The sequence below is a fragment of the Miniopterus schreibersii genome (assembly GCF_964146895.1).
Source record: "Miniopterus schreibersii genome assembly, chromosome: 3".
Taxonomy (NCBI): Eukaryota; Metazoa; Chordata; class Mammalia; order Chiroptera; family Miniopteridae; genus Miniopterus; species Miniopterus schreibersii.
In genome coordinates this window covers 34,779,311-34,806,933 of record NC_138103.1, presented here as the reverse complement: position 1 = coordinate 34,806,933, position 27,623 = coordinate 34,779,311, and the positions used below count along the sequence as shown (strand labels likewise).

Sequence of the window (27,623 nt, the reverse complement as noted above, 5' to 3'; positions counted from 1 at the left end):
AAACAACAACAAACAAACCTAGGCTATTCTTTTTTTTTTTTTTTTTTTTTTGAGGTTTCCATTATATTAAAATAAAGAAGTAATTCTAATACGAGGTCATTATAGTTTAAATGTTTACATTTTGCAAATAATATATTTTTCACATATCGTTTTCTCCCCTACTTCAGTGCACACAAAATGAACTAGGAAAGGATCTAGTTACAGAAAATAAGTTGTGGTTTGCACATCTTACTCTGGGACAATAAGTATAACAATTCAGAGATAATTAAAGTCCAAATTTGACCCCCCCAAAGATGTCCACTTCCTAATCCGCAGAGCCTGTGACTACGTCAGGTGACCTGCCAATGGAATGAAGATGGTCAATCAGCTGACCCTGAGATGAAGAGATTATCCCGGATTACCTGGGTTGACCCAATTTAATCAGGGATCCTCCCGAGAGGAGGGTAGAGACCTAAGAGGGGCTGTGATGAGCTGCGAAACGAGAGAGAAGAAACACCTCCCTAAGTCAGTAGAAAGATGAGCCAATACATATTCTTGTTTTCCAATTTTCCTGACTAAAGTAATTACAGTTGTTTTAAAATGCCGAAGGTAAAATAACTTCTCAATTTTCTAATAGTGGGGAGAACAGTGCCAGGTTAAGCCTCCTGGCTGGAAAATGAGGAGCTTCTGATACCCCTGAGAGAGAAATACAAGCCTGTGATTCCGTGCACGGCCCAAGAACTGTCTGTCTCGTGGACGCCACGCAGACTCCACTCTGCACACCGACTGCGGTGTTTTCAGGAGCCGCCTGGGGAGCGGGGCTGCGGAGGCTGAGGTCTTGCCCCTCAGACCGAGAGGGAGCAATGACGGGCCGTTGCTGTCACGCTCAGGCGCGCACGGAAAACGGGGTCCTATGGAAAGCAGCTCACAGGGTGGCCTGATCACCAGTTCCTAACTGGGCAGTCATGGGGGTAGCCATGCCCCAGGCATGTAACTTCTTCAGTGAAAGGTTTATCTTTGCCTTAAGAACAAGCCCTGCCCATTGTGTCTGCATCTAGGTTAACGCCTTTGAGGTGCCTCTCCTCAGAAGCAGGCACCCTCAAGAGAGCGCACAGGATCATGTCAACTGTCCCCTAACCCAGTCCCCTCCTTGCTTTCTCCCGCCTCTGTGCAATCTTCCTTGTTGCCTCCTTAATTTCAAATGCATAAAAGAAGCTGCAAAACTGCTCTTCTCTGGAGCATTTGAGACCTAGCTCCCCAGCATATGTCTTCAGTTTGGCTCAAATAAACTCTTATAAACACTCTCCACAGGTGTGGACATTTCCTACATCCACACAGACACGGGGTTTTGTTCTACCTGCACCTCCTTGCCACTCCTGGTGGGGCAGGATGGGCAGACCACACGCCTGGCCTCGGAACCTGAGCACACTCATGAGCCGTGTCAGTGCTCGTGTTCATGACGGTCCTGGAGACCTCTGTGTGCTCTGAATCTCTAAGCTTGTCATGTTTCCTTTCATTGTATTTTCAAATGTCTAAATGAAAAAAAACCCCACAACTTCACTGAAATATATAGTGCATCTGAGAAGCTCCCAAGGTTATTCCTGTACGTGAATCGAGTGGCACTCCCTGAGGGAAGGAAATCTGAGTTCAATCCCAGCAGCTTACTTACAAATGAACTTTTTACAGGTTTTTCCAACTTGAAAACCTTCATTCCAGGGGAAAATAGAATGCATTTTAGGGAGCCAGTATGAGGATTTTTAACAACGTATGTAAAGTGTGTCTTACTAATTGACACGCTGTGAGCTACATTCTGCCCTCCAACACAGTTTTTAGATTGAATTCATTTTCAATCTACAAGAACTACTAATTAGTATGTTAAAATCTGGACCATCCAATTCTCTATAAAAAGCTGGATCTGGTCCAACTTTATCCATGTTGATCAAACGAGTATCCCCATTATATTTTCATGGGATTACCAGGAGCCATTGGTGAACTTTGTAGCTTCTAAAGCAACAAAGAACAAGGGAAATTAGCCATTTATCTGTGGACCAGGGGGCAGGCAGGAGATCTAAATTTCATGACGTGGAACGGGGGTGGGTTGGTGGGTTAGTAGTTGCTGCTGGCATCTGGTTGATAGAGGCCGGCTTAACATCCCACAGTGCACAGGGTGAACACCTCACCTCTACCCCCAAAGAATTTTCTGGGCCAAAATGTCAATAGTTCAGAGTTTGGGAACCTCTGCTTTAAGAGAGTGATTTTGTTAAGAAATTTTAAAAATAAAATCCATGATGAAGGCACTGCTCGTAGTGGGCTGCCCTTTGTTTTCTCCCCTAAAGTGACCCAAAAGCAAACAACATTTATGACTCAGGCTTCTGCAGGAAGTAGGGAGTGGGTGACTGTGGTTAGTGACAAACCAATAATAAATGGCTTTGCCTGTCTTGTCTCTTTTCAGTCAGGGAGGGAATGAAATGACCAGTAATTATCATTTAAACTGCTGTTTTATCCTCTATCAATCAGAGCTATTCATTCTGGTTACTCTCAGACTCTGGAGCTGAAACCACACTAAATCAGGTCACGGCCAATGTGAATATAGAAGGCCAGCCTTTTTATTCTACTTCTATTAGTGACCTGGTCTGAACATCAACGGGAAGTTTCCATAAAGAAGCCATCAGAGATCCTAATCTAGGAACAAATGGTTCTATATGGCGCCTATTACCTTGTTTTTAATATTCTGTACTTGCTGGGACCACAGCTGTAAACAACTCCTCAGTCTTGCGTCTCCATGCAGTTGATTTGCACCCCATCAGCACTGCAGGCTCTCTGCATATGTTCAGGATAAGCTGATACGAGCAGGCCTGCAATGAACAATGTTTAGTAAAATCAATAAGCCCTATTATTAGTCGCTAAGGGGACTGATTTTATGTCTATAAAAGTAGAACAATTAGAACCGTATTAACGACAGATTCATCATAGTAGTATAATGGAGCCAAGCGTGCTTGTCTTTGGGGAATCTTTAATTTACCATTCAGCACTATGTACTCAGCTAGAGCAATGGCACACATACTATAAATAAGCTCTGGCCTTTGGCAATTCATGTTGTCATCAGCAAAAACAACACTAAGAGTAAGGGGAAGAAACAAAACTTCATTTAGTGATTAATGTAAACCAGTCATGAATAATGTTCCAGTAAAAGCTAGGGGGAGAGAGTATTCAAATTGCACTGTCCTTCTGGTCATACATCTCTCTGTGTGTGGCAGCGCTCTTGTTTATTACAGGAGCAGGGTTAAGCATGGCCTGACGCTCCTACTTACACCCTACCTATCTAGGCACCACGAGAAGTGATCACAAGCCTGGTGTGTAATAAGCACACAAAGCAGTCATTTTGCAGCTGAAAGGCAAGACTGGTTTCCATATGATTTTTTCACAACTTGTTATTAGAAGCAGGAAAGTCATCAGGAGCCCACAGTATTGCCTCGCCACCCTCAGGAACACGGGAATTCAGCTGGTAGAGATGTAAATCCACCTTAGCTCTGCTCCTGTGTTTCAACCACTGAACTATGTGGTCAGTTCCAGAACTGGAGCAGCATGTAGGCAACCAACAGATACATTCTGAACCATATTCTGAACAGAGAAAACATACTTGTTTAATCAGTATGAGACCAATTATATCAAATCTTCAAGGATATAGCTGGGTATGATGTAAGAACTGAAAAAACTTGATAACTTAAAAAAATGATGAAAGTATGTGAAATATTCCTATGTGTAGCAATAAACACCATAAACAGTAGCTTTATAAATGACAGCATGGATGAAATTCAAAAGAAAACCAAACTGAATATTGAGAGAAGGACCCTCCTAGTGAAATTTACTAAGAACACGGACTAGACCCACAAGGCACGCAGCGAAAGCAACCCTGCTCGGTGGTTTCCCACAGCAGCGGAAGCATTTCTCTTTGATTGCAAAAATCTATCCATTTGTGAAGCCCAGGCCTCTAAGTAGGGGAACTAAGCAAATTATACCAAGATAAATTTTGTCAACTTGAAGAACTTTTTAGAAAACCAAGTGGTAAAACTGTCATTAGCAATTATAGTAAAACCATAAAAACTTACAGCTGGAATGAAGCCTTGAAATCAACCAGTCCAAACACAGGAAGCACACTCCTACTTTAAGGCTTTTGCTCGTGCTTTCCAGCTCCCTGCAATGCTTTGTCCCTAGATGTGTGCTTGGGCCGCCTCCCCATCTCCTTCAGTGAGGCCTCCGGGATCGCCATTTACAGCTACGTACGTCCACACGTCACCTAGGCCCACTTCATGCTTTTTCTCCAGAGCATTTACCAACCATCTAATATGTAGTAAAGTCCTCCCTTAACATTGGACAATAGGTTCTGTGATTTTAAGCCAGGCGACATATGAGGAAACCAGTTTTACCACAGGCTAATTGATATAAATAAGAGTTAGGTTCCTACGGCATCTAATCAATGTTATAACGAAAAGAAGTTGAATGAAACAACTTTATTTGACCTGCTGTACTCTGCACCTGACTTACATATTTTATTATGTTTACCCTACCTACTAGAATATGAAACTATGAGGATAGGAATTTTCATCTGCTTTGCTCAGCACCTTGCAAGGCCTGAGATGAAGTAGGTGCTCAACAACATTTTATTGGAAGGGGGGAGGGAGGGAGAAAGCAAGTGAGGAAGCAGCTAATTCTGTACATCTGGCATAAAAAATCTAGTAAAACAATTTAATGACTGACTTTTTACACATTTTACCTACTGTCCATATGTCACATGACTTATACCTTTGGGATATCATTCCATATTAAAGAAACCTGTATCTTTCTATTTGCAGTAATATTATTCCCCATGTTGGAAGTAAACACCCTGCAAGTATGCATATATCCACTAAATGAAATATACTATTTGCCTGTTATACGTGTGTGTCATATAGGAAAAATTAATAGCTGTATACCGTATCTTATGCATCTAACATTCATAACATTAGGAAATCTTTCTTTGAAAATCAGAAGCACCATCTGCTAATGGGCAATAACATGACACAGACAAGAAGCCATTATAAAAAAAAACTTTTTAATTCTGATTGCCAAATTATTTAAGGCAGGTATAAAAAAGGAAAGCATTCAATATACATTTTACATAAAATAAACTAGATTACAGCATAAAACAAGTAACCAGGCAATGGCGTTAAAGTCTCTCTCTTCTAAAACTGGATAATTGTAAACATTAAAAAAAAAAAAAAAAAAAAGGACTGCAGGACTATTCAAGTAATAGAACAATCACAGATGTCTCTGGTACGCAGGCTACTGGGTTATTTGCCATTCAAGATTATCAAAAAGGACCTCATTATTCACAGATGCTCATTATTTCCCCATTTTAATCTTTACATTATGTACAACACAGTTTTTGTGGTACTGGCAACCCCATGCCTTCCAAAAGTATTTTTTCCACAATACACAAGTACAAACAGTGACTACAGGAACATTTTACACTGATGCGTCTTTAACAGGAGCCACCAAAGAGACGTCTAAATTGTACCAAGTGTCATCATCACAGTTAGCCTTTCTGGGGGGCTTATGGGAAATATATGAAGGATATGCAAGGTTCAGGCACACCGATACATAACATTAGTTATTTACAATTTAAAGGAAAAGGAAAAGAAAGTAAGCAGCCTTTTGTGGCTAACACTTTTCAACATGACAAATACATTTTTTATTTCCTTTACTGAGTGGTTTGCGACTTGGCAGCAGACCCTGTGTGTGCGAGCCTGGTTACTGATACAAAAAGTAAAGAATATATATATATGTATATATACATATATGTATACGTATATATATATAAAACAGAAGTTTAATTACAGCAACATTTGTTACTCTGTGATAAAATCTGTAATTTACAAAAATGAAATGACTGGTTTTTGCCTGCCATTAAGGCATTTCAAATTAACACCATGGAACTGATGTCTGTATAAAGCGCTTCCCCATGTGATCCAGTCACATGACAACGTACATTTCCAATCTTGTTATTCTCTGCAAAAGAAAAGACAACCTTAGCATAGGGTTCTAGCCACATTTGACACTGAAAATATAAAAAGAGTAAGACTGATAGGCTCATTTTAGTTCTATTCAATTCATGGAATTCAATTCCATAGAAAGTGAGTGAACACAAGGGTAATGATATACATTGTGAAAATCTATTATTTTCCTTTTTAAAACACTTGAGGGATAATTAAAAATAAAGAACTAACATTACCTTTAGCATTATGAAAATAAATTTCTCCATTTGCAATTTTATTTTTAAACATAATAGCACAAAGGGAGTCATGGTGAATTATTTTAACAGAGCTATGAGGATAACCTAAGAAACTTTCCAGCTGTTTAAAAAACTGATCAGTTAAATACGAATCTATATTACAGCTATAGAAATGAGGTTTACGGAATAGATGTTGTATATAAAGCATAGTGGCATAAAAGCACATTCATTATAATATAAAACCCTCAGGACCTAAGTTTTTGGTATAAAAGATCTATATCTGCTTCCTCCCACCCACTGAGATCTCGCTATCTAAAAAACTGATTCAAAACGTAAAGAATATTTACCTTCTTTGTGCAGGAAACATTCCTGATGCAGATGCCTGGGCAGCCACCTGCTGAGAGGCAACGAGGGCAGCAGAGGTCAAGCCTAATGGGGGAAAAATGCAGGGTTTCTGAGACACTCAGAAAGATAAAAGTAGCACAGGCCCAGCGGTGAAGGGCTGCAGACCCAACAGCAGTGATATGTCTTTCCCTGAGCACGCACACGAAATATTTTATGCAGCTAGGACAGAGTACAAACCACTTGGCCAAACCAATATCTATCCCTTTATCGAATACTCTGTGGTTTTCTTAATAGCTATTCAAAGAGAATATAGCATTCCATCTGTCTGGCTCTGCATGGTGCTAAATGGTTTGCACGAATTCCTGAATAGAAAACTCAGGAGAAATAATGGGCACCAGGTAACAACAGGAATCAAAAGTCACAGTGAATTACAGAAATGACATGCTATTTGCTTAGAATATAATACTTTCGTAATAACTTATCACTTTAACATTTTCCCCAGTGATCGAGCACAATGCATCCCATAAGGTACATGGAATCAGTGAATCAAACTCAGAAACAGTCTTAACTTTTACCATGCAAGAGAAAGATAACAGAGAATGTAATAGCTGCAAATGTCATGAAGTTGCCACCAGAAAATTCTTAATTCCATAGAAAACAATTCTGGAAAGAATGGGGGAAACAAACATAGGGAAGATCACTCTTTCCTCTGTCCTTTATGTTCTCTCTCTTTTTTTTAAAAAAAAATATATCTTTATTGATTTCAGAGATGAGAAGAGAGAAGGAGAGATAGAAACATCAATGATGAGAGTCATCGATCAGCTGCCTCCTGCACACCCCCGACTCTGGATCAAGCCCACAACCCAGGAATGTGCCCTGACCGGGAATTGAACAGTGATCTCCTGGATCCTAGGTCGTTGCTCAACCACTGGGCCATGCCTGGCCAGGCTATGTTCTCTTTTAACACCCTAGCTGACACCAAGTAACATGAGTTGAATAAATAAAAATGACCCTTTCACATCGGTATAGCTCTTCCCACTTTTGGAAGCACCTGTAAACACAGCATCTTATATTCACACAACAGAGTAAGAGGCAACTTGGCAAGCACTATGGATGGAACTGTGTCCTTCCAATATTCCTGGTTGGAAGTCATAACCCATAATGTGACTGTGTTTGGAGATAGTACCTATAAGGAAGTAACCAAGGTTAAATGAGGTCATAAGGGTGGGGCCTTGATCCAACAGGATTTGTGTCCTTATAAGAAGAGACATCAGAGTTACTCTCTCTCTCCTTCTACTCCCCCCCCCACTCTTACCCCAGACGCAGAGAAGAGGTCAGACGGGCACACAGCACAGTGGGGACCGCCTACAAGCCGGGAAGAGCTCCCCCCAGAAACCAACCATGTTGGCGCCCTGGTCTCAGACTCCCAGCCTCCAGAACTATGAGAAGATAGATTCCTGCTGTTTAAAGCCATAGAGACTGGTATTTGTTATGGCAGCCTGAGCTAGACAGCAAGATCCTAGCCGATGATCTGTTGGTAGAGCCGGCACATGCTCAGCTAAAACACCATGAATTCACGGCTCCCTCATGTCAATTCTATGGCTTTTTAAGAGACGTTTCTCCGTCTTTAGTGAAAGAGTCACAGCAGTGAAGGGCTGTGAAGAGCACCTGAATGAGGTTATAAAAAGCGGTAAGCCTGACCATGTTACTTCTGTGACTTCCGTGGGAAAAGAGCAACTTAAAAGGCCCGCAGAAATCACGACAGGTAATTTCACCAAAGCCTCCCACCATGCCTCCCTTTTCCCACAATTTCCCTCAAGTAGCTATCTGATCTTCTGATTGTTACAGTCAGAGCCCAGACACCGGCCGCCACCCTCAGGCTGGGAGATAACAGTAAGCTGCAGATAACATCAACAAGGGACAATTATTAAGTGGTAGCCATTCTGTGTCTCAACAGAACACAAAGGTGTGGAATAGCCTTGGTTTTGCTGCGAGGAAATACTAGGAGGTACACGTTACAAACTCTCCCAGAGCCTACGTTAACTCAACGCTCAACAGCTTTAAGAGGTGAAAGGCAGTTTGGGCAACTGTTCTCCAGAGCAGAATGAAGAAAGGCACAATCACAAGAGAGCTGCTGACCTTGAAAAGGGTCGTACTGGCCAGGGATGAGTGGGTAGCCCATGCCCACGTGGGTGTGGTGATGCGTGTGCAGGTGCCGCTGGCTGAAGGGGGAGTGGCGGTCCCTCTCCCTTTCCGCCTCCCGTTCCCGCTCAGCCGCAGCCTTCTCCACCGGCTGCAACAGAAAAGAGAGATCACCCCACTGAGCCTCTGAAAAGAAGCAGCGGGAGTCCCACCCCGTCCCTTCTGCACTATGTGCTAACGATTAAACAGTAAATGCATACACAGATACTTGAAATTACTTATTAGTTGAAGATCAATTTAAAAAATGCTTCAGTTTCCACTGGAATGAAGTCAACACTAAAGAATTGGTCCACCCAAAAGGAGCACCAATAGTTTCCTCAAATGACTGAAGAGGACTTCTCTCTCTTTCACTCATAATTGTAGGTTCAGAAACTACCCAACTTCTTCCCAGAAACAACTTTTAAATATGCATCAAGGAAAAGAAGTAGCTGTAGAAATTTCTTCAAGGTCAAGTTTTCTGATTACCCGTTTACTTCATTCATATTTTGCGGGGAGAGCCTGTCTCGAAATTTTAAATATCTTTGTCTGTTTTGTTCCCTTGGAAACACGTACCCTAATATTATATGCCAGTATCAGGTATGGAAAATTATTACTCTAAGCCTCCAAAAGCATCCCAGAATCTCCCCATTTCTGAACACTCAAAAGAGCTCTCTTCTCCCAGATCAGTTTGGTTAAGGATCATGTATTTTTGATACATTTCTACCTACCAGAGCTTAACCACCCTTTCACTAAAATTCTTTTCCTCACCTGAAAAAAATCTGTGCACTAGAAGGAGTACTCCCAGAAAAAGATTCATAAATCATCTTTTCTAGTTTCTTTACAGAGTCTCTGGTGGACTCATTCACATCACAGATCCTATATTTTACTATATTGCAAACTTCTCTTTCTTGCCAAGACTAACCACACCCTTTCTTTCGGCTCTCTTCACACCAGTCTTTTTTGGGCAGGTGAGGGATGGGGGATGGGCAATGGTACCGGTGCCGGCAGAGCCATCTTTCACAAAGACACACATCTGCTTTACTTCAGCGGAGTTATAGGGACATAACCATGAGTGGAGGCCAAAAAAGAGCAGATGCAGCCACCACTCCTGAGCCAAGTGACTCACTCTGGCATTCAAGTGCATCAAAATATCTTGCATCACAAATATTGTGAACCAAAAGTTGGTTCCTATCAATTTAAATGTCCACCTAACAAGCATCCTCCCAGGAAGGCAAGTCTAGATTTTGCAATAGAAAAGCTTGTGACCACCATATACACTTGAACAATTTTTCTCCTCACATGAGAAACCATCTTACTTTTGAACATTCCACTCTTTACCCACTTGGATAAACAGCATCCAGGAATCACAGCTGGGTCCCAAAGCCATTTATATTTCAAGACTGTTCTCTAGCATGTCCCCTCTCCTCCCCCGAAGCCCAGTGCTTTTAGAGAAGAACAAAAGGAGGCTTACAGCGGGAGACTTGCTGCGGTACTGGCTGGCGTGCTGCTGGAGCAAATCCAGTGCTTTAGATTCAGTGGTTGCTTTCGTGTTGATGCTAGGGCTGGTATTGACTTTCTCGGCCTCTTCTCTCCCTGACATCTTCCCATAAACAGGATAATGAAATCCTGGAGACAGATAGGCCCCTGCAGATAAACAACAAATGCCACATCAAGTTATAAGCTACATCTTAAAAAAAAAAAATCATTTGGATTACATGAATTTGGGATAAGAGTCATAGATCTTAAAATAGGGGATTACATTAAGAATGGGCTACATCATTGTTAAATTGTATCTAGGTTCTCCAATTTTCTTCTCCCAGTTAATTCATCCTGATGAACGGAGGTTATAAACAGAATTGAGCTTACAGCCATTTCATACATTTATGTGTCCGCTTAAGTGAAAGGAATAGTAACTATAATGATTATGACAGTAAGTGCTTAGAATATTTTCACAGGCAATAAAGTATCTGTCAGTCTAACAGCTATAGCAGCCTATCAGAGACTCTGGAAACAACAGCTGAGGACCCTTGACATTTTATCTTAAAGAACTCTTATATTAAATCAGTTTCATCTTTGGGATTTTAAGCAGCATAAAAACAAGCATAACGAATGTCACTCTTGCGTCTAATTTATCCTGAGTTTTTAATAGCTAAGATTCGAACACAGCCTCTTCCCTCCAATATAGTTAGAACCCACAACACGTACCAGGGTAGCTGTGCATTAGGACGGGAGAAACAGCCCGGTATGCAGGGTGGCTGGGGTCATACATCTGTGGGTAAGGATAAGCATGCAAGTACTGTATGTAGGACTGATGCTGACTCATGGGCGATGACACAGCCACTCTTGTTCCCCGAGAGTCCTTCCAGTTCACGGGAGTCTTTCGATCATCATTTTTCAGTTTGCTTTCCTCCATGGACTGAGAGTCAGGACGCTTCGCCTCTTTGGGCTCCTCTTTAATGCTGGTTAATGATACAGGAAGGCTGGGCATGCCACTCTCTTTATTGGGAGTCTTCCTGGGACTGTCCTCTTTTAATTTCTTTTCCCTGTCAAGGTCTTCTGACTTTTGCTGATCCAGGTATTTGGGCTGGTATACATAATGATGCCACGTCCTTGAATCTGGATCCTGATTTTTCAGAAAAAGATTTGCTTTAAAATTTTGATTTTTTAAAAAGAAACCATTAATCATCATGACAGCACTATTACTATTATTTCTACTACTAAGTTAACATTTATTCATGTGCTAGCACTGCACAGAGCTCTACCTCCTACACAGAGTAATAACGTCTGGGGCAGGCACTGTTACTGATCACTTTTGCAAAAGACAAAACTAAAGCTTTTAAAGTTCCAAGTAACAGCAGCGTCACACTGCTGCTCATGTGTGGGGATAGGCCTCCAACTTAGGTATGCTGGAGTTCAGACCTGGGACCTTAATGTCATTGCTCTACATTAAAATAACATCCTTAGACGTACTTAATCTAACACTCATTTTCCTTTTAATACCTCACATAGGTAAAAATAATTTTTAAAACTCCAACTCAAGCTAATAATAGTAAATTTAAGTAATTACTATAGCAATATCAGTTAGGGGGGAAAAAAACTCTTGGTTTCCTAATACATTTTCTCACGTGTCATTATGTGCTAATATCTTAATCATAACAAAATTTCAAATTAATAGTACACATTATGGCTTTTCTACTAGAAAACAAAGCCATCTATAACCTCCCTTCTCCAAATTGTATGGTTCTAACAGAGCCCTGTACAGCCATAGCATGAGTCAAGCCTCTCGAGTTGGGGGTTAGGGTCCTAAATGGCCTTTGTGACCCCCATCCCATCCATGAAATAAACCCACTGGGTATTTAGGTCCTAAGTGAACATTCAAAATTGGGCCTAAAGTCCGACTGTTTGGGCAGAAATGAACATGAAGAAAGGATTTTTTTGCTCTGTTTCACCAAGGACATTTAGCATGGGGGTGGGGGTGCTGGGAAATTCCAGAATGAATACTCATAGACTGCAGTGAGTCAGGATGTCTGAACCGTGGCAGAAAGTGCTAGCACATGTGTGGTTTCACGGGGACCCATTTCCATGTGTCTGCACATGTAACCTCAGGCTGGCGGGGTTCTGGGATGACTGCCCGAGGCACATCTACCCGGACCTCCTCTCTCCTCAGAGGCGATCAACCTCCTCTCTCCTCAGAGGCGATCAACACTGAGCTCCAAGTTGGGGCACTTAACACAGGTGTAAAACAGAAATCCAGGCACCCCAGACACCATGTGAAACACATCTGGGTCCCAAGTTTCGCTAAAAAGTTGAGTGGGAAATGCGAATTCAGGAACCAGTTTCAACATTCCTAAAAGATGCCAATAGAAATGTAGAATATGTAGAGTAACAAGTATTTCAGAGATCAGACTCAGAATCTCAGCGTCAAGTCGGAAGGGAACTCGGTGGCCATGTGGCAGAAATCCCTCACTTTGGACTCAGTACGTAATTAAGGGGCCACGTCAGACTCAGTCAGTCAACGACACCATGGAACACGAAAAGCACACGTTCACAGTTCTTTTTTAGGAAACTGTGAGTGATGTACACTTCAGAGGTACACAGTAACTCCTGAGACAGGCTTTTAGAATATTTTTCAAAAGAGGAACCAACCCTGATGAACCCCTGGTTGACTCCCTGCCAGAAGCCCTAACCACCAAGCCCCACATGTGCAAGTCTCAGACTGCTCTCTCCCTGTGGGGGCCACGCTCCACAATCTTACTTGTTTAAATCTCGAGGTTGGGTCTACACCTGTCTGCTTCATAGAGTCCATGACAGATTTCATTTCTACAGCCTCCTTAATAAGCTGGTGGTTTTCCATCTGCTTAGCTTTGAAGCTGTCGGCCTGAAGCTGCTGCTGGTGATTGGAGAGAAGCTGCGATTTACCTGTCTCCTCAGTTTTATTGGGCACTGACGGCCCTAGTTTAGAATGGGTTTTGCTAGGCTCCGGAGTAGAGGGAGCCTTTGAGATTGTGGCTGACGGCATGCTTTTCTGTTTACTGTCCTCCTTGCCCAGCTCCTTCAAGGGGAGCTCACTCTTCCTCTCACAGTCTCCCCGCACAGTCTGGGCCGTTCTCTGCTCGGCCAGCCTCTGGTCCTCATAGTACTTCTCATACTGCTGCCGGTAGGCGGGGCTGGTGGCCATCAGGGACTTCTGGTCCATGTAGAGCCCGTAGGCATACTGGCCGTAATAAAGCGACTGCGCCAGGGCAGGGTGTCTCTGTGTGATCACCGACTGGTGCTGAGGCTGCAGGGATGCCGAAGGGTGGTCCGCCCGCTTGGCGTCTAGCTGCTCTGCCTTGTCCTTCTTTTCCGCATCTTCTTCAGACTCCTTCTTGATCTTCATGCCCTGCGAGCCGCCTCCGTTCCCAGCGGCCGGGGCGCCGACCTGCCCAGGGTGCATGTAGCTTGGAGAATAGTAAGGGTCGTAGCCATGGTAGTAGGGAGAATGGGACTCTTTCATTTGAGACGACTGTGCTGCCGCTGAAGAATGCCCCTTCACAACACCGTCCTTACTAGAAATGATATCCGACGGGGAGCTGGCTTTGGACCGCATGCCCTCCGACCGGCTGTCAGAGCCCCCGTCGTCCGCAGCATCGGATATGTCCGAATAGGCGGGGCTGCTGGTCTTGGCCGCGGAGCCGTCCGCCCCGTTCTGGGTCAGCACGTGCAGGGGGGCCATGGGCGCCTGCCCGTTCACCAGCGCCGTACAGTCCATCCTCGAGGCGCTCCCTATGGAGGGGCTGGGGGCGTTGTCTGTGAACGTATAAACCTTATCAGCCTCGGCCTTGATGCTGGCCATTCGGCTCTCTTGAGACTCCGACAGTCCGTTGGCCAGCCCTTCACTCTTGTTGAGATGGTCCTTTAAAAAATGCCCGGATAAATCTTTCCCAGCGCCCTTGGCGTCCTCCAGCTTGCTCAGCTTTGCATCCATTTTCGGGCTCCCTGTCTCTTTCCCTTCTTTGTCCTTGAGCTTTCGCTTCTCCTTTTTCTTTTTGTCTTTGAGCGACACCAGAGCTGGGTTCACGGTGATGGGCTCCCCCATGATTGTGGGCTTTGGTTGAATGGGTTTTAACGGAGGACTCTTTGGTGTGGCCTGAACGACAGTGGTGGTGAGGGAGGGCAGCCCGGGGATCGTCCCCGTGGTGGTGCTCGTGAAGGCTGCCGTGGGGATGGCGATGAGCTGCGGGGGCGTGGGCGCCGGGGCCGGGGCAATGGGCCGCGCAGTTTTCAGTTTGGAGAGGTTTTTGTCCATTTTGCAATTGTTCGCTTTTTTGCCCTTTTCTTTATCTCCCAAACTTTTCTTGTCAATTAACCCTTCTGCTTCCAGTTTGGGCATTTCGGCAGCCAAACTGCCGTCTGCTGAGCAACTGTCTAATGTGGCCGTCATGTTGGAGATGACCGGGAGGTTGTTCAGTTCATTATTAAGACCCTTCTTTTTGCCAGAATTCTTTCCAGCTTTAGATCCAATAACAGACCCTGGGCCATTGCTCATCAGCTCCCTCTTTCCCTTGGGGGTACCAGGGGGGTTCCCCGAGCCGGGGGATCCCGGAGCCTTCACCGGGTCATAAGCTGATATGCTTGTGCTTGGCTCACCGCACTCGAGTGCCACATTACTCATGGCCTCCTCGCAGTCCGAGATCTTGTCCTCACTGTCAGGTTCAAACTCCAGCTTGTTTTCAGGGTCCAAATGTGCATGAGCCTGGTGGTACCTCAGGCCATTAATGTGCTTGTACTTTTTGTTGCAGTTTGGATGGGGACAATCGATTAACACTGGAGAAGAGCAGCCTTGGTCCAAAAAAGTAGTCTCTGGTTTCCCTTGAGGGGTGGTGGGAGTGCTTCTAGAATTTGTGCGGACACGCTTCCCAGGCTTGTTGTCCTCAGAGCTGGAGTTCAGGTCTAGCTCCATTGGAGGCTTGTTTTTCCTTTTGTTGGTAGAGGAGGGGCTGGCTTTTATGTCCTCAGCGGCACAATTTGGGGGTGTCCTTCGCCCGCTGGCATTGAGGCTGCCCCGCCTCCCTTTCCCGTTGGCCCCCCCTCTGTTCTTGTTCTGCAGCCCTCTGGACTCTGTGAAGCTGGCCTCCGAGCCTGGGGCAGCTGCAGCAGACCTTGCTCTCTTCCCTCGGCCCCGGCCCCCTCTCATCTCCAGGTCGCTTGTCGGTGACTCACAGAACCTAGGGAAGCAAGTAACAGACAGTCAAAATGAGCAACCCTCAAAGAGCCAGGTGAGATCACAAGGCACACAATGCAGCAAAGAGACTCAACACCCCGGCAGCTTGAGGGCTGGGCCCAGATAAGGGAAAGACACCCAATTCTTCCACTGACAATTTCAACACCTGCAAAAGCGCAGGCTACCAAGGGCTTATATTCTTCCTCAGAAAACCAGAGCAAAACAGCTCAGGTAGCCAGCTTCACATCCAGTTCAAATTCCCATTTTGAGAAAAGAAGAAAACAAAGAAGAGAGAGAAGGGGCAGGGAGTAGCGATCTCCCGGCAGAAAAGAAATCCAGCATCTGCATTTTACTGTGTTCATCCCCGAATTGCTCATTTCCCTTATGCTTGGTTTCAATTACAGACAGACTTTTATGCATTATTCATCTCTCTATATAGTTTCCCTGCAAAGACGAGGATGGGGGAAGCAGAGAAGGGGGACAGAGAACAGAGCCTGAGCTAAAGGCCCTGCGCATACCTGGGAGGGGCCCAGTCGTGCTTGGTGCAGTCCAGTAGGGTCCCTACGTAAGTTTTGTTCCTCCACGTGACATTGACCACTAGGACACCTGCAGGAGTGGGGAATGAAAGAGGGCCGTGGTTAGAACAGATTACTCTATTTACAGTTCATTTATTATTATTATTATTACTACTACTACTATTATTATTACTACTACTACTTTACCAGCAAAGTTGTATTCTCATTTGCTTTCAAAAGCTGTGGTTTGCATTCTTCCTCTTTCTGGTTTCAGTGACCTCAAGTGAAAACCCACAGGAAATCATGTGTATGTGTGTGTGTGTGTGTGTGTGTGTGTGTGTGTACTCATGCGCACGCAGTACAAAAGGGTAAGGCTGTGTGTGAGAGTGTAATCAAGATACTGCTGACAGAAGGAAATGGTTTTTGCCATGTCCTGCTGTAAAACAGCAACACTCACCTCTTAATTTTTCTATTATTACACATAATTGCTTTCGTTTGGCAAGCAGCCAACAAAAACTAAATGCCAGTTACCAGTGCTTAAACCAGAAGGTGACTGAAAGGAATCGGCTTTGTTTCTAATTCAACAACATAAAATAATGGCAATTTTTTTACTTAGAAAATAATTATGTGGGTGCACAAATACATGTATAGAGCAGGGAAGTGGGGGCTTGGAGTCCAGAAAACAGACAATCAGCTATGATTTCTAGTTCCTAATCCTTCCCTCTCTGGCTTTGTGAGACAAGAATCAGCCTTGGTACAGTATCTGTTTCACTGTTTGGTCTTGCTTCATATTAAAGACTCCTAAAATAGCCCTCTTAAGAAAATAAATGTGCACAATAGGTTTGCTCTTGGGGTTATCTTTAGAATCAACTTTAGTAAGCATTTGCCACAGAAGATTAGAAAAAAAACCCTCAAACCAGCACACTCGTTTCCTGCAAGCCATTCTGCTTTTCCCAACTGCTTTGCAGACAGACAATTTAATTTAGCACTGCATCTGTGAATTACGAAACTTAAGTGCACTTAGTACACCAAATGTCACAGGGAAACAAAATATAACATCCTCTTTATTTCACTAGACGACAGGAGCCATATTTTTTTTAATCACTCCTTTAAAGCATATATTACAAGGACCTAGATTTTGAGACATACATAAAATATTAGGGTAAAGAAATAAAATATTTAAGTGAGCCTTTGTTTTCTTTTCTGTACCTACCCCCCGCCCCCCACTCTTTCTTGGAAACACCAAGGGGCATTATTCAAAGGCTATTTCTAACTGGTTTGCTCACTTGCTTGCTGCTATTTTAAATTTTACAGAAAACCTATATTGAACTCCTTTATGGTAAGGGACACCTCACAAGGTAAGACTCATTTCTTTGGGAGCATTTTAACAGCAGGTAAAATCTTTGAATGGTTGGGACTCAAGCAGTGGGGAAGGAAGGATTTCTTTCAGAAGTCTCAAAAAGAGATTTAAAAATTGTTTCCCATATGGTCTATGTTGCGATTACTTAGGTGACAGCTGAATTTACTCACTGTAGCAATAGTCTAGCAGGGGAGGGAAAAGCTAGCATGAGGTAAAGCAAGCATTTTCTCAGATCACAGTTGACTCCATTCTAATTCCCTCAGGAAATTTAAAAAAAAAACAAACACTGAATATAAAAATTCACATTGGGATGAGAATCAATAGTAATTAGGCATTTAGTCAAAATTTGCACAAGACTACAATTGGAGGAAAGCATTCTTTATGAGCACATCCCTTCAGGAAGAGGGAGGGGGTAGGAGAGGAGGCCAAGGGGAAGACTGAGCTGGTTTTCTCATCATGTGTTCTCTGGGGCACTGTGTGTGGTGTCAAAGACCTTTGCAGCTGCTTAAAATTCTTTAGCATGTCAGCTATATTTACAGTGCAGGAATATATCTGTATTGCCAGAAGGTTACTGCATTTCAGCTTTAGATGCAATAGGCTGAATCACTGGGTTTCAGAGTCCCTGATGTAGCACAAATGTATAATTAAAATTGCTTGAAAGGAAACATGAAAGAAACAACAAACCCTCCATTCTCTCAGTAATAAAATTAAAAACAGGAAAAGTCTGCACAGACACTTAACATTTGTCTGCAGTGAAAGGCTTTTGTTATTGCTTTTCCCCTAAGGGTTTCGCGGTTCCAGCAAACGCTGGCTGCGGATTGGCCGGCGCCTGCTGGGAACGCTCGCGTCTGATTGGCTGGGCCGACGGCCGCGGGGAGCAGCGAGGCAGGGGCCGCGGATAAGCAGCTGGCGCGGGGGAGGCCGCGGGCGGGGCCGGCTGGCTGGTGGGCAGGGTCGTGCGGGAGGAGCTGCGGCGGGGCGGGCCCCGGGGCTGGGTCTGCGCGCCACGCCTAGTCCCCGGACCAGAGGGCCGTCCGCGCAGCCTGCCAGGTGATCACGGGGCGGGCCGGCGTGATGACGGCCAGACCTGGGGGCCCGTGCTGGTTGGCCGCCACGACCCACGCGGCCCACGCTGCCCGGCTCCGCGCAGCCCGGTAGCCCGCTCCGAACCCGCAGAACCAAATCTCTGCTCTTCTAAAAAGACAAAGGAAAATGGGGGGCCGGCAAGAAGGCAGGGACCCCAAACAAGCAAACCTCGGTTATCCGGGCCTACGTTTAAAGCTGTCACAACTCCAGTTGCAACTTCCACACTGGAAAACTATTGACATCGCCTGATACTATTTCTAGAAGCCACACAAGCAGACCTCTTATCTAAGTACAAGTAATATTATTATTAGCACTTGGTGGGAGGAAAAGTCCCTACAGTCTTTTTTCAACTTCAAAGGGCCTCAATAGGTCAGCTTTATTTTTCTAAAAGCTCTCCTTATTTAAAAAGCTCAAAATAAATGCTCTACTCCCGGGGAGATTTTGAACAGTCTCCATCACGCAATGCTAATTAAATCCGAGTGCTTGTGTCTATTTTTCTTTGCATGCACAAGCCACTTCACAATGCCACAGAGTCTTTTTATCTGCCTGGAATTCACGTGGGACTAGACACACGCACATGTTTACACCACCAAATCTGCTGCTCTGGGTTAGAATGAAGGCTTAAGGAACGCTTCTTCATAACCTACAAAGTGGACTGTTTCTCTGAAAGGAAGTCTCTGTTTAGACAACATCCTATTGTGAGAGGCCAAGCACAGAGGTGGTGTTTCAGCTCTAAAAGATGTACATGGTTTACCATTTTGCTGAAGTCTCGACATCTTGAACACTGTGTAACCCATGGTCATATAAAGCTGACTCTACTTTTTTTAAAGGCATAAATGCCCCAAATGAAAATTAGTCCTTTAAAAGTACAAATCTGAATTTTATAAATCTGGGCACGGTTATGTTTCTGGCTTAATTTTTATGTAACCTACATTTATTCTTTCAAATGTCCAGCCTATGAGCTAGGTGCTGGGGGGCAATCTCTACAAGTCCTTTTCATCTTTATATTCTCAAGTATCCCGCCAAGTTTACTATCCTCCCTTTCCACCCACAGACTGGGAATGGTCTTTCTCAAAATTCTAAGAATGCCTGCCCTGTAACATTTTATATTTGAAAAAATCTGACAGTTATTACTAATGAAGTAAGACTATAGCTAAAAAGAGCAATGGATGGTTTGAGTATGCTCACTACACAGGGTTTCCATCTTTGTACTGAAGCTTTGTCTTAGATACTGATACAGAATCTAAGCTGCCACCCCCATAAAGCATATTACTTACAGGGCACTTAATAATGTGGTCCGTGTTCTATAACCTGAGCCCCTTCCCTCTACAAGTCAAAGAGCCCTGAGCTCTCATAGGGATTCCACAGTCACACTTGTTCTATTATTTCCTCTTGTCAATACTTAGCAGTTAAGTGGTCCCAGAGAGATGGTCAGGCCTATTAAGCATTTATTGTGCATCTACAGGGTATACACTAGGTACTTATTTGGTGCTGTGGAATCAAATCATGCTTTGGCTAGAATTCCATACAAATTCTATTCTTCAAGAGTCTGAAAACTGGTAACAGAACTGACACAGGCATACTATGATCCAGAAGTGGAAGCATAGTTTGCACATTACTCACACTTAGGGAGTAGGCCCCTTAATCCATCACAGTAAACTAGATCCGGGATGTGACTTTCATGGTGCCTGTCCTACCCACAGTCCCTGCTCAGACAGTAATCCTAGGGGAGTAGGCTCCTGGACCAGTAATCCCAACCCTGGCTTTACCTGACTGTTCCAGTGATGGTCACCTGAAGCAGAGGCAACCAAACAAGGACTTACTTTGGGAATCTGAATTAGTAACATGGAAGGCAAAGTTAATAATAAGAGTGGAATCCTAAAGGTCACAAGGTACTAAAGGCTGAGAGGACTGTGATGGCCCAAAGTCCCAAGGAAGCACTAGCTATGAGATGAGAAAGCCAATACTGGTATGTGCATGTCCCCTTTTCTTCATCACTAATAGCACCCAGGACTGCCCTTGTATCTTCCAGCCATTTTGTTTAAAAGTTGTTCCTGATTCTGAACTAAACCTGTCTGAATACCACAGTCCTTGCTGTGCCCTCTGACACCCTGGAGAAACAGGCCACATATCACCCGCCTGACAGCCTCCCACCCAGGCAAGGACAGGGACCATGTTTACATTCTCTTCGCCTCCAGTCCACAGTTTCCCCTCCAGCCTGAGCACATTTCCTCAACCATTCTTCATGTCGCTTTCAATTCCCACGAAGAAAACTTTAAAGCCATTCTAGTCCAAATCCCCAAGGAAAGTTAAGGTTCCTAATGAATGAGGACCGATCGGAGACAAAGTCAAATGTTCTCTCCTCTCTAATTCATCTCCAGACCATGCACACCACCAAAAAATGGCCACTCCTTCCAGGGTCCTCGCTCACTCCACCAAGTCCCCTCACCAATGAGCGCTCACCAGAATCCAAGTTTTCCCTCAGCCAGCCACTTCTCAGCCTCCCCGCCATCAGATATGGCCCCGTGGCTCAGGTCGCTTCCAGGCCTGGCCCGTGAGAATCTCCGATGCAGGTTCTAATCTCTTCCCCTTTCTGGCTGACTGGGATGGACACTACAGCAGTCTTGAAGGCTGTGTGAAGATGGCAGGGTCTCCTTCATCTGGGACCCTGAATGACAATGAGGACCCTCACCGACTTAGTCTACTAGGTGAGCAGCAAATAAACTCTGTGTCTAAACAATACTGAGACTGTCTCTCACCCTAATACATGGTCGCTTTAACACTGCACACCATTACACACAGTGTGCCCATCTCTGCCAACTAGCCTACACCCCCAGAAACAAGAGCAGTGTCTGCACCTACAGCACAGTGCCCAGCACCCAGGGAGAGTTCATTTAACACTTAGGAACTACCAGGTGGTGACTGAGGAGAATCTAGGTTTGAGCCTTAGTCACTTCTTTTCACTGTTCCCATACTTTTTCAATAAGTGTAATCTTCCACTGCCTTAGAGATGATAGAAATTCTCTGCGGAGAGATTTGGTTCCAAAGATGTTATAAATATGGTTTATGAATTACTGTTTCTGGTATTTGTGAAGATGTTTCTTCAAGAACTGGGCAAATGGCTGATTTCCCAGTGGATCAGCGTATCTGTTTATATTACAGTTTAAAGACCGTTTCAGAGTCTTTCAAGTGCCTCTTCCCCGGGACAGAAGTCCTTTGCCAAGCACTGCGAATGCCGAGTCTGGAATCAGACACAGGTTTTTTGGAACTCTTATGCAGACTCCCACATCTGGATGGACTTGGGTTGCACTCGTGCAGAAAACAGAAACCCCACTCCAATAACAACGAAATAGAGCCCATTTATGCCACGACCCCCTTTTTTAAAGTTTACACATTTCTTTCCTTTTATATATATTTTCCAGTAGAAACATTCATTAGTGACAATAAAAACTCCACAATATGCTGGTTTCATGAGTACAAGATAAAGTTCATATATTTTGGATATCGTATTACCCTATATTTTTATACAATGTGACCATTGTAGGAGGTATGATTTATCACCGCTCCTTTGTACTGAACTCCCTCCAATAGTTTGTTCTTGTGGTTCTGTTGTATCCAATAGCGGTCCTTTTAAAAAGCCGGGGCTTGTATAGCACCTTTGTTCATTTCTCTGGCTTCAGAGTTTCCAACCTTCAGGTCCGTCTTTCTTCAAAGGACAACACGGAGTTTATAATTATTTGGGGAAATTTTAAATTTACAACTAAGGTTGCCAATGAAATTCCAGACAGCCGAAAAGCACAGGGACTTTCCTAGTACCTGTGCCAAGTATATATGGAGCACTAGGGCAAGAAAAGTGTTGTCACGTGACCAGAAAAGGCAGTATTTTTTTAAAGAGCCCTACTGCTGGGCTGAATGTTTGAAGAGTCACTTTAACCACATCCTGTAATCAAACCATCTGGAACACAGTGCTGCGATTAGTCACCCTGAACATTGGGCTTTATCTGAACAAACACTGTATGGCAGTGGAGCTTGGGAGATAGGGCAGCCTAACAAAGGGAAGTGTAATGAAACACTTTATGCCCTAGTGTGCGCCACCCCAGCCATTAACCCCAGAGACACACTGCTCTGGTGTTAATGTACTACTTTATGAAAGCACAGTGAGCTTAAAGATTAAAGGACTGAAGGGCTAAAAATTGCTGGTTTGGATAGATGGTCTCCGTCGGCGGCTGGAATATGTTGGCACCACTCTATCTACGTTAATTATAACCTCTCAGATGACAGTTCAGCATTCCTATTAGGGTTTGGTGTTATTTTTCAGGACATTAGGAACAAGGTTCGTTTGTGGGAGGTTAGTTATGATTCTTTATTTGCCAGAGGTTAATCTGGACACCGAGACATTTCTTTTTGGTTCATCTAATCCCTACCCATAAATAACATGAAAAAAAATAAAACCTTAACCCAAATAAATATACTAGACCAATACCAAAGAGCAAAAAGCAACGGCAAAATGCTGTTTTCATCTACAGGTCAAAAGATGGTATTCTTTCTTACTTAACTGTGCTTATTTCTTTCAAAAGTAAATCTGATCATCAGATACAATCTATGGAAATCTTTTTTTAAAAATCTGAAAAGATCCCCTCCCCCCCAAAATATACTGAATACGCCTTAAAAGAAAAAAAGAAGAAAAAAAACATGGCTAAAGAAACCTTGTTTCCCCATGGGTCTTATGGTTTAATGCACAAAAGAACACAGAGCCACTTCCATCACTGTCACCTCCCCTGCAGCCTTTGTTCTGAGGCCTGATGAGCTGTATTGATTTGGGAAAATCATTGAGCTTCTTGGAAAACTAGACTCTCGCTTATTCACTGCCATCTATTTCTTTCCCATGAAGACAGGTGGTCAATATCCAGTTGACTGGTCAGCTAAAAGAAGCTCTTGCTGCCTTTATTTTCTTGCTTCCCTAGTAACATTATCCTTTCCCACTTCTAGAAAATACAATGGCCTGTTAAGAAGTCTTGTGGGTAAGAAGAGGGAGCAGAAATCAGGCTTTTGTAAGGCACCTCTGGGAATACGAAAATGCTGTCCCATACATATGTGGATGGTGACAATATTTTCACTGACCAAGTATTATACAAGTTTAAACATTAATAAAAACTTTGATAGCCTGAGATATAACTTCCAAAACAATCAAATCAAAACACATCATTAGAGCTCCAAATTTACTGCAGAAAGAGATGCTTTACTTCTTTACATAATCAGTACATATGTTCTAGCAAGTTTCATAAGTTATGAGATGTCACAGATGTCAGTATAGACATCTTGGGGAACAAAGAGCATAATGGGGGGAAAAATCACATAGACCTTTAGAAAGTAATTTTAAACACAATCTGTAGCAAAAACCATGTGCTTTTAAGTTAGGCAGATATATACATCCTAAAGCAGCAATGTCCTTTGATGGCTTGAGGCTAGTTTTGAAATATATATATATTGCAACCATTCACACCACAATCTGTAGCCCTCAGTGCTTAGGCAGTTCCTCTAATAGTTTCTTCTAAGTTACCCAGGGTCCCCCCTTGAGGATAAGCAGGGGGACAGATTTAAGGTGATTGTGTTGCGGGGAGGGGAGAAGACAAGGCCCCTGAGCTCGATTCTACAGGGGCAGCAAGTCAGAGACACTCAGCCAGGCTGCATCAAAGCCACCTCTGTCACCTCCACGGGGATGCTTTCCAAGCTGTGGTCCATCAACACTCAGCCAACACACAGCAGGATGAGGCGATGTGCTCAAGTCAAAGATAAAGGTGAAGGAGGGGAAAAGGCAGGAGAGAAAAAGGGGGACAGGGGAGATGGAAGAGAAAATACAACGTCTTCTGAGACAGATATCCGGAGCAATTTAAATGCGTGAACTGAACATGTATATGTATGGAGTGTATGTATATGTGTATACATTTGTATAAAGAGGTTTCATTTCTTCTCTTTGATTAAACTCTCTTTGAGGCTTGGTGGCAGAGACAGACAATAGCACCACTCTGATTTCCGGTGCAGAGTTCTAAACCCGAATTTTCTCTGGCTCCTTTGCAGGCACACATTGGTTTATCTGAAATACGATGAGTTTAGATGATTGATTTCTAGTGCCAACAGGTTCCTCCACCCGTCTCCCTTTTTTTAGGAACAATTTCCTCAGAGTAGCAGAATGATGTCTCATTTCCCTCCTCCCTTTCTTCATGGGTAGACCAGAGTTCAATGCCAACTACAACAGACTTGACTCACCTCCCCCAATCTAGTCTCACAGGCTTTCATAATTAGCTCATTAGGAGGTTATTTTTCTTCCTTTAAATAAAAGTATTCAAAAGTTTGGGAAAGGACCCCAGTCAGGTGGCTTAGTTAGTTAGAGCATCATCCCATGCAGCAAAAAAGTTGCAGGTTTGGTCCCCAGTCAGGACGTCTACAGAAGGCAACTAATTGATGTTTCCCTCTCACATTGCTGCTTATCTCTCTCTCCCCCTTCCTCTCTTCCTAAAACCAATAAACATATCTTCGGGTGAAGATTAAAAAAAAAAAAAAATTGGGAAAGGTATTTGAAAAGTATTCACTCAACCAGGACCACTACGGAGCCATGATAATGACATGGTTATTGCTCCTAACATGTCGTTCCTTTAAGAGTGTTATTTTAGGAGGCACCCATGCACAAGAGGCCCAGGCACAAAGCACACAGCCAGGACCCCCATAAGGAGAGGGAAAGGGCCTCTACACACTCCCACTCTCAGACTCACATGCCATGAGGATACGCAACTGAAAGCACGCAGGCCTTTCACATCTTCGGACCGTGTCATTTCCTGCACTTAATATTAATTATAGGATCTAACAACTTCTACCGCAGGATCTCCACAATGCCGTTACTTTCAACTTGAAAAAACAGATAAAGAGAACAGCAAGACCAGGGAAAATAATTATCCTTAAGGCAGTATCTCCTCCCCTATGCCACTTCCCCTAAAAGAGAGTACTCTGGGGGTAAAAGGGGAAAGAAGGGTCTAAGATACTGAACATTTGTAAGTCACTTGACTGCTACCTGCCACCTCCCCACTTCCCCGTGCAGGCGGCAATCTGTTTCTCCCCAACGCTTCCCCTGCGGCAGGAGCGGGGAGGGGGGAGCAGGCAGGAGGGCAAAGTAATTATTGAGATGAATGAAAATGAAAGATGCAAAGGAAATAAAATGTAAGAATGAAAAACCTCGTATGCTTCGGGCAAGGGGGCAGGCTCAGAAAAGGGAACGCGGAGGTATCAGTCCCCCCTGCTTCTCTATCACCTAGTCTCCCCACAAACCTACTGTAGATCAGTCTAGGTGGAGATATCAGAGTTTCAGGTTTCAATGCTAGTGAATTGCTTGACAAAACATGTGTAACAGAACTCCAGAATACACGACTGTGTTTTACAGTCATTTCTCATCATTGCCAGTCCTTGAGAAACAGGGGGCAGTGGGAACCAATTGACAATTATGCTCACAACAAAAAGCTGCTACTGATGCATCTCCCTGGGACTGAAGAACCTGGCTTCGTATAAATTATGATGCTTTATTTAAAGTCAGAGCGCTTATTTGCTTTTGTGCCAGCTCTGGGTCCTTTTCATCTCCAGCTCTACCGGGCCCAGGAGAGCACGCATTCCTACAGCTCTGCTGGCCACCAGCTGTGTCCCCGTAAATCACAGAACCTCTGAACAAGCCATTCTTTACAAAGGCCAACAGCATTTACTGGAGATGAGCACTCTGCTATTATTCTACTTGCTGAAATTTAAAACAGCAATTTACCACAGCAGCTGAAAAACACGGAACTGCCTCTCTCGACTGTGTGTGTGTGTGTGTGAGAGAGAGAGAGAGAGAGAGAGAGAGAGAGAGAGAGAGAGAGAGAGAGGGAGGGAGGGAGGGAGGGAGGGAGGGAGGGAGGGAGGGAGGGAGGGAGGGAGGGAGAGAATGGGAAGGCTCTGCGTGTATACGGCACACAAAGAGGTACATTTTGTGTGCCACGTAAAAGTCACCATCTTTGCAAATCTAAAAAGAAAGGAAACAAGGAATGTGGATGTCAGAGAAACCAGAGTCAGTACCCTTACAATAAAAAGCAATGGGGTGAGTGAGGTTTATGTCCTTGGTAAACTCCCTGTTCTCACCTGGAGGCGGCCTGGCCCTGCAGCAGCGTGGGAGGTAGTTCACACACTCTGGCAGTGAAGCCACATAATTACGGCTCTGGTTCAGAACGTAATAAGGAAAGCTGAAGGAATTACCTCTAATCAAGCTCAGTATGCAGTCAATTTTACTTTGAGGACTAGGGAGGAAGAAAGGATAAGAGAGTGGAGCCCCTGTGTGCCTGAAAAGATGGCTCTGGAGACACGCTCACCTGGCTCAAAGCCGGCTTTGTGGCTGCTTCACCTTGAACTAAACCTCTCTGGGCCCCAGTTTTCTCCTCTATAAAATAGGGATGGTATCAAGATTAAATAAGGTGTGACTTATGTAAAGCATTTAATATGGGCACTGGCGCAAGGAAGTCACCCAGCAAATGGACTTGGGCTTCTTCACCTTGGAAACTCCCCCAGAAACCAGGTCACAAGCTGAGGAATGAAGGGAGGTGCCAAAATACCAAGAATTCCCCACTTGGAATTACAACTCGCATTCCTTCCAGGTAAAGCACACACAGATATGGGCACCTACTCTAACTGTCCTGTATTCCTGGTGACCAGGCTAACTGTGCATGTGGCAAATCTATCCTTTAGAATTTTTTTTAAATTAAGTAGATTGGGGTGACATTGGTTAATAAGATCACACAGGTTTCAAGTGTACATTTCTATGATCCATGATGTGTATATTGTATTGTGTTCCCACAACTCAAAGTCACATCAACTTCTGTTTGGTCCCCTTTACCCTCTACTAGCCCCACCACCCCTCCCTCTGGTAACCACCACACTGTTGTCTGAGTCTATCTATACATCTTTTAGAATCTTAAGAGCTGTAAATTCTAACATGAAGGACTTTTATTATTATTTCTATACCCAACACCAATTTTGACCAATATAAAGTTATCCTTCCTATCATACCCATTGTTTAAAGCAAGCATTTCCTCCTGCCACCACTCAATAATAAAGCCAACTGAGAAACACAGTTCCAAACCACTGAAGCCTCCTCTCTGGAGGCCTGGGGTA

At 43.9% G+C, this 27,623-nt stretch overlaps 1 protein-coding gene across 4 annotated transcripts in view; it reads right to left on the bottom strand.

The window, feature by feature from the left end:
• Window positions 1–5,939: 5,939 nt before the first annotated feature.
• The window catches only part of ZNF608 (zinc finger protein 608), a gene marked incomplete at its 3' end in the record, with an annotated part of 103,159 nt that continues 81,475 nt past the window's right edge, over window positions 5,940–27,623 (bottom strand). For 3 of the 4 annotated variants that reach the window (XM_081131853.1, XM_081131851.1, XM_081131852.1), the window contains 7 exons: window positions 15,998–16,085; window positions 13,032–15,483; window positions 10,982–11,399; window positions 10,248–10,420; window positions 8,735–8,888; window positions 6,598–6,679; window positions 5,940–6,027 (listed from right to left, as the gene is read on the bottom strand). In XM_081131853.1, coding sequence (XP_080987979.1) covers window positions 6,021–6,027; window positions 6,598–6,679; window positions 8,735–8,888; window positions 10,248–10,420; window positions 10,982–11,399; window positions 13,032–15,483; window positions 15,998–16,085 — 3,374 coding nt within the window. Of the gene's footprint in view, window positions 6,028–6,593; window positions 6,680–8,734; window positions 8,889–10,247; window positions 10,421–10,981; window positions 11,400–13,031; window positions 15,484–15,997; window positions 16,086–27,623 lie in introns of those variants that run through there. The other variant, XM_081131854.1, reaches the window with a different exon arrangement.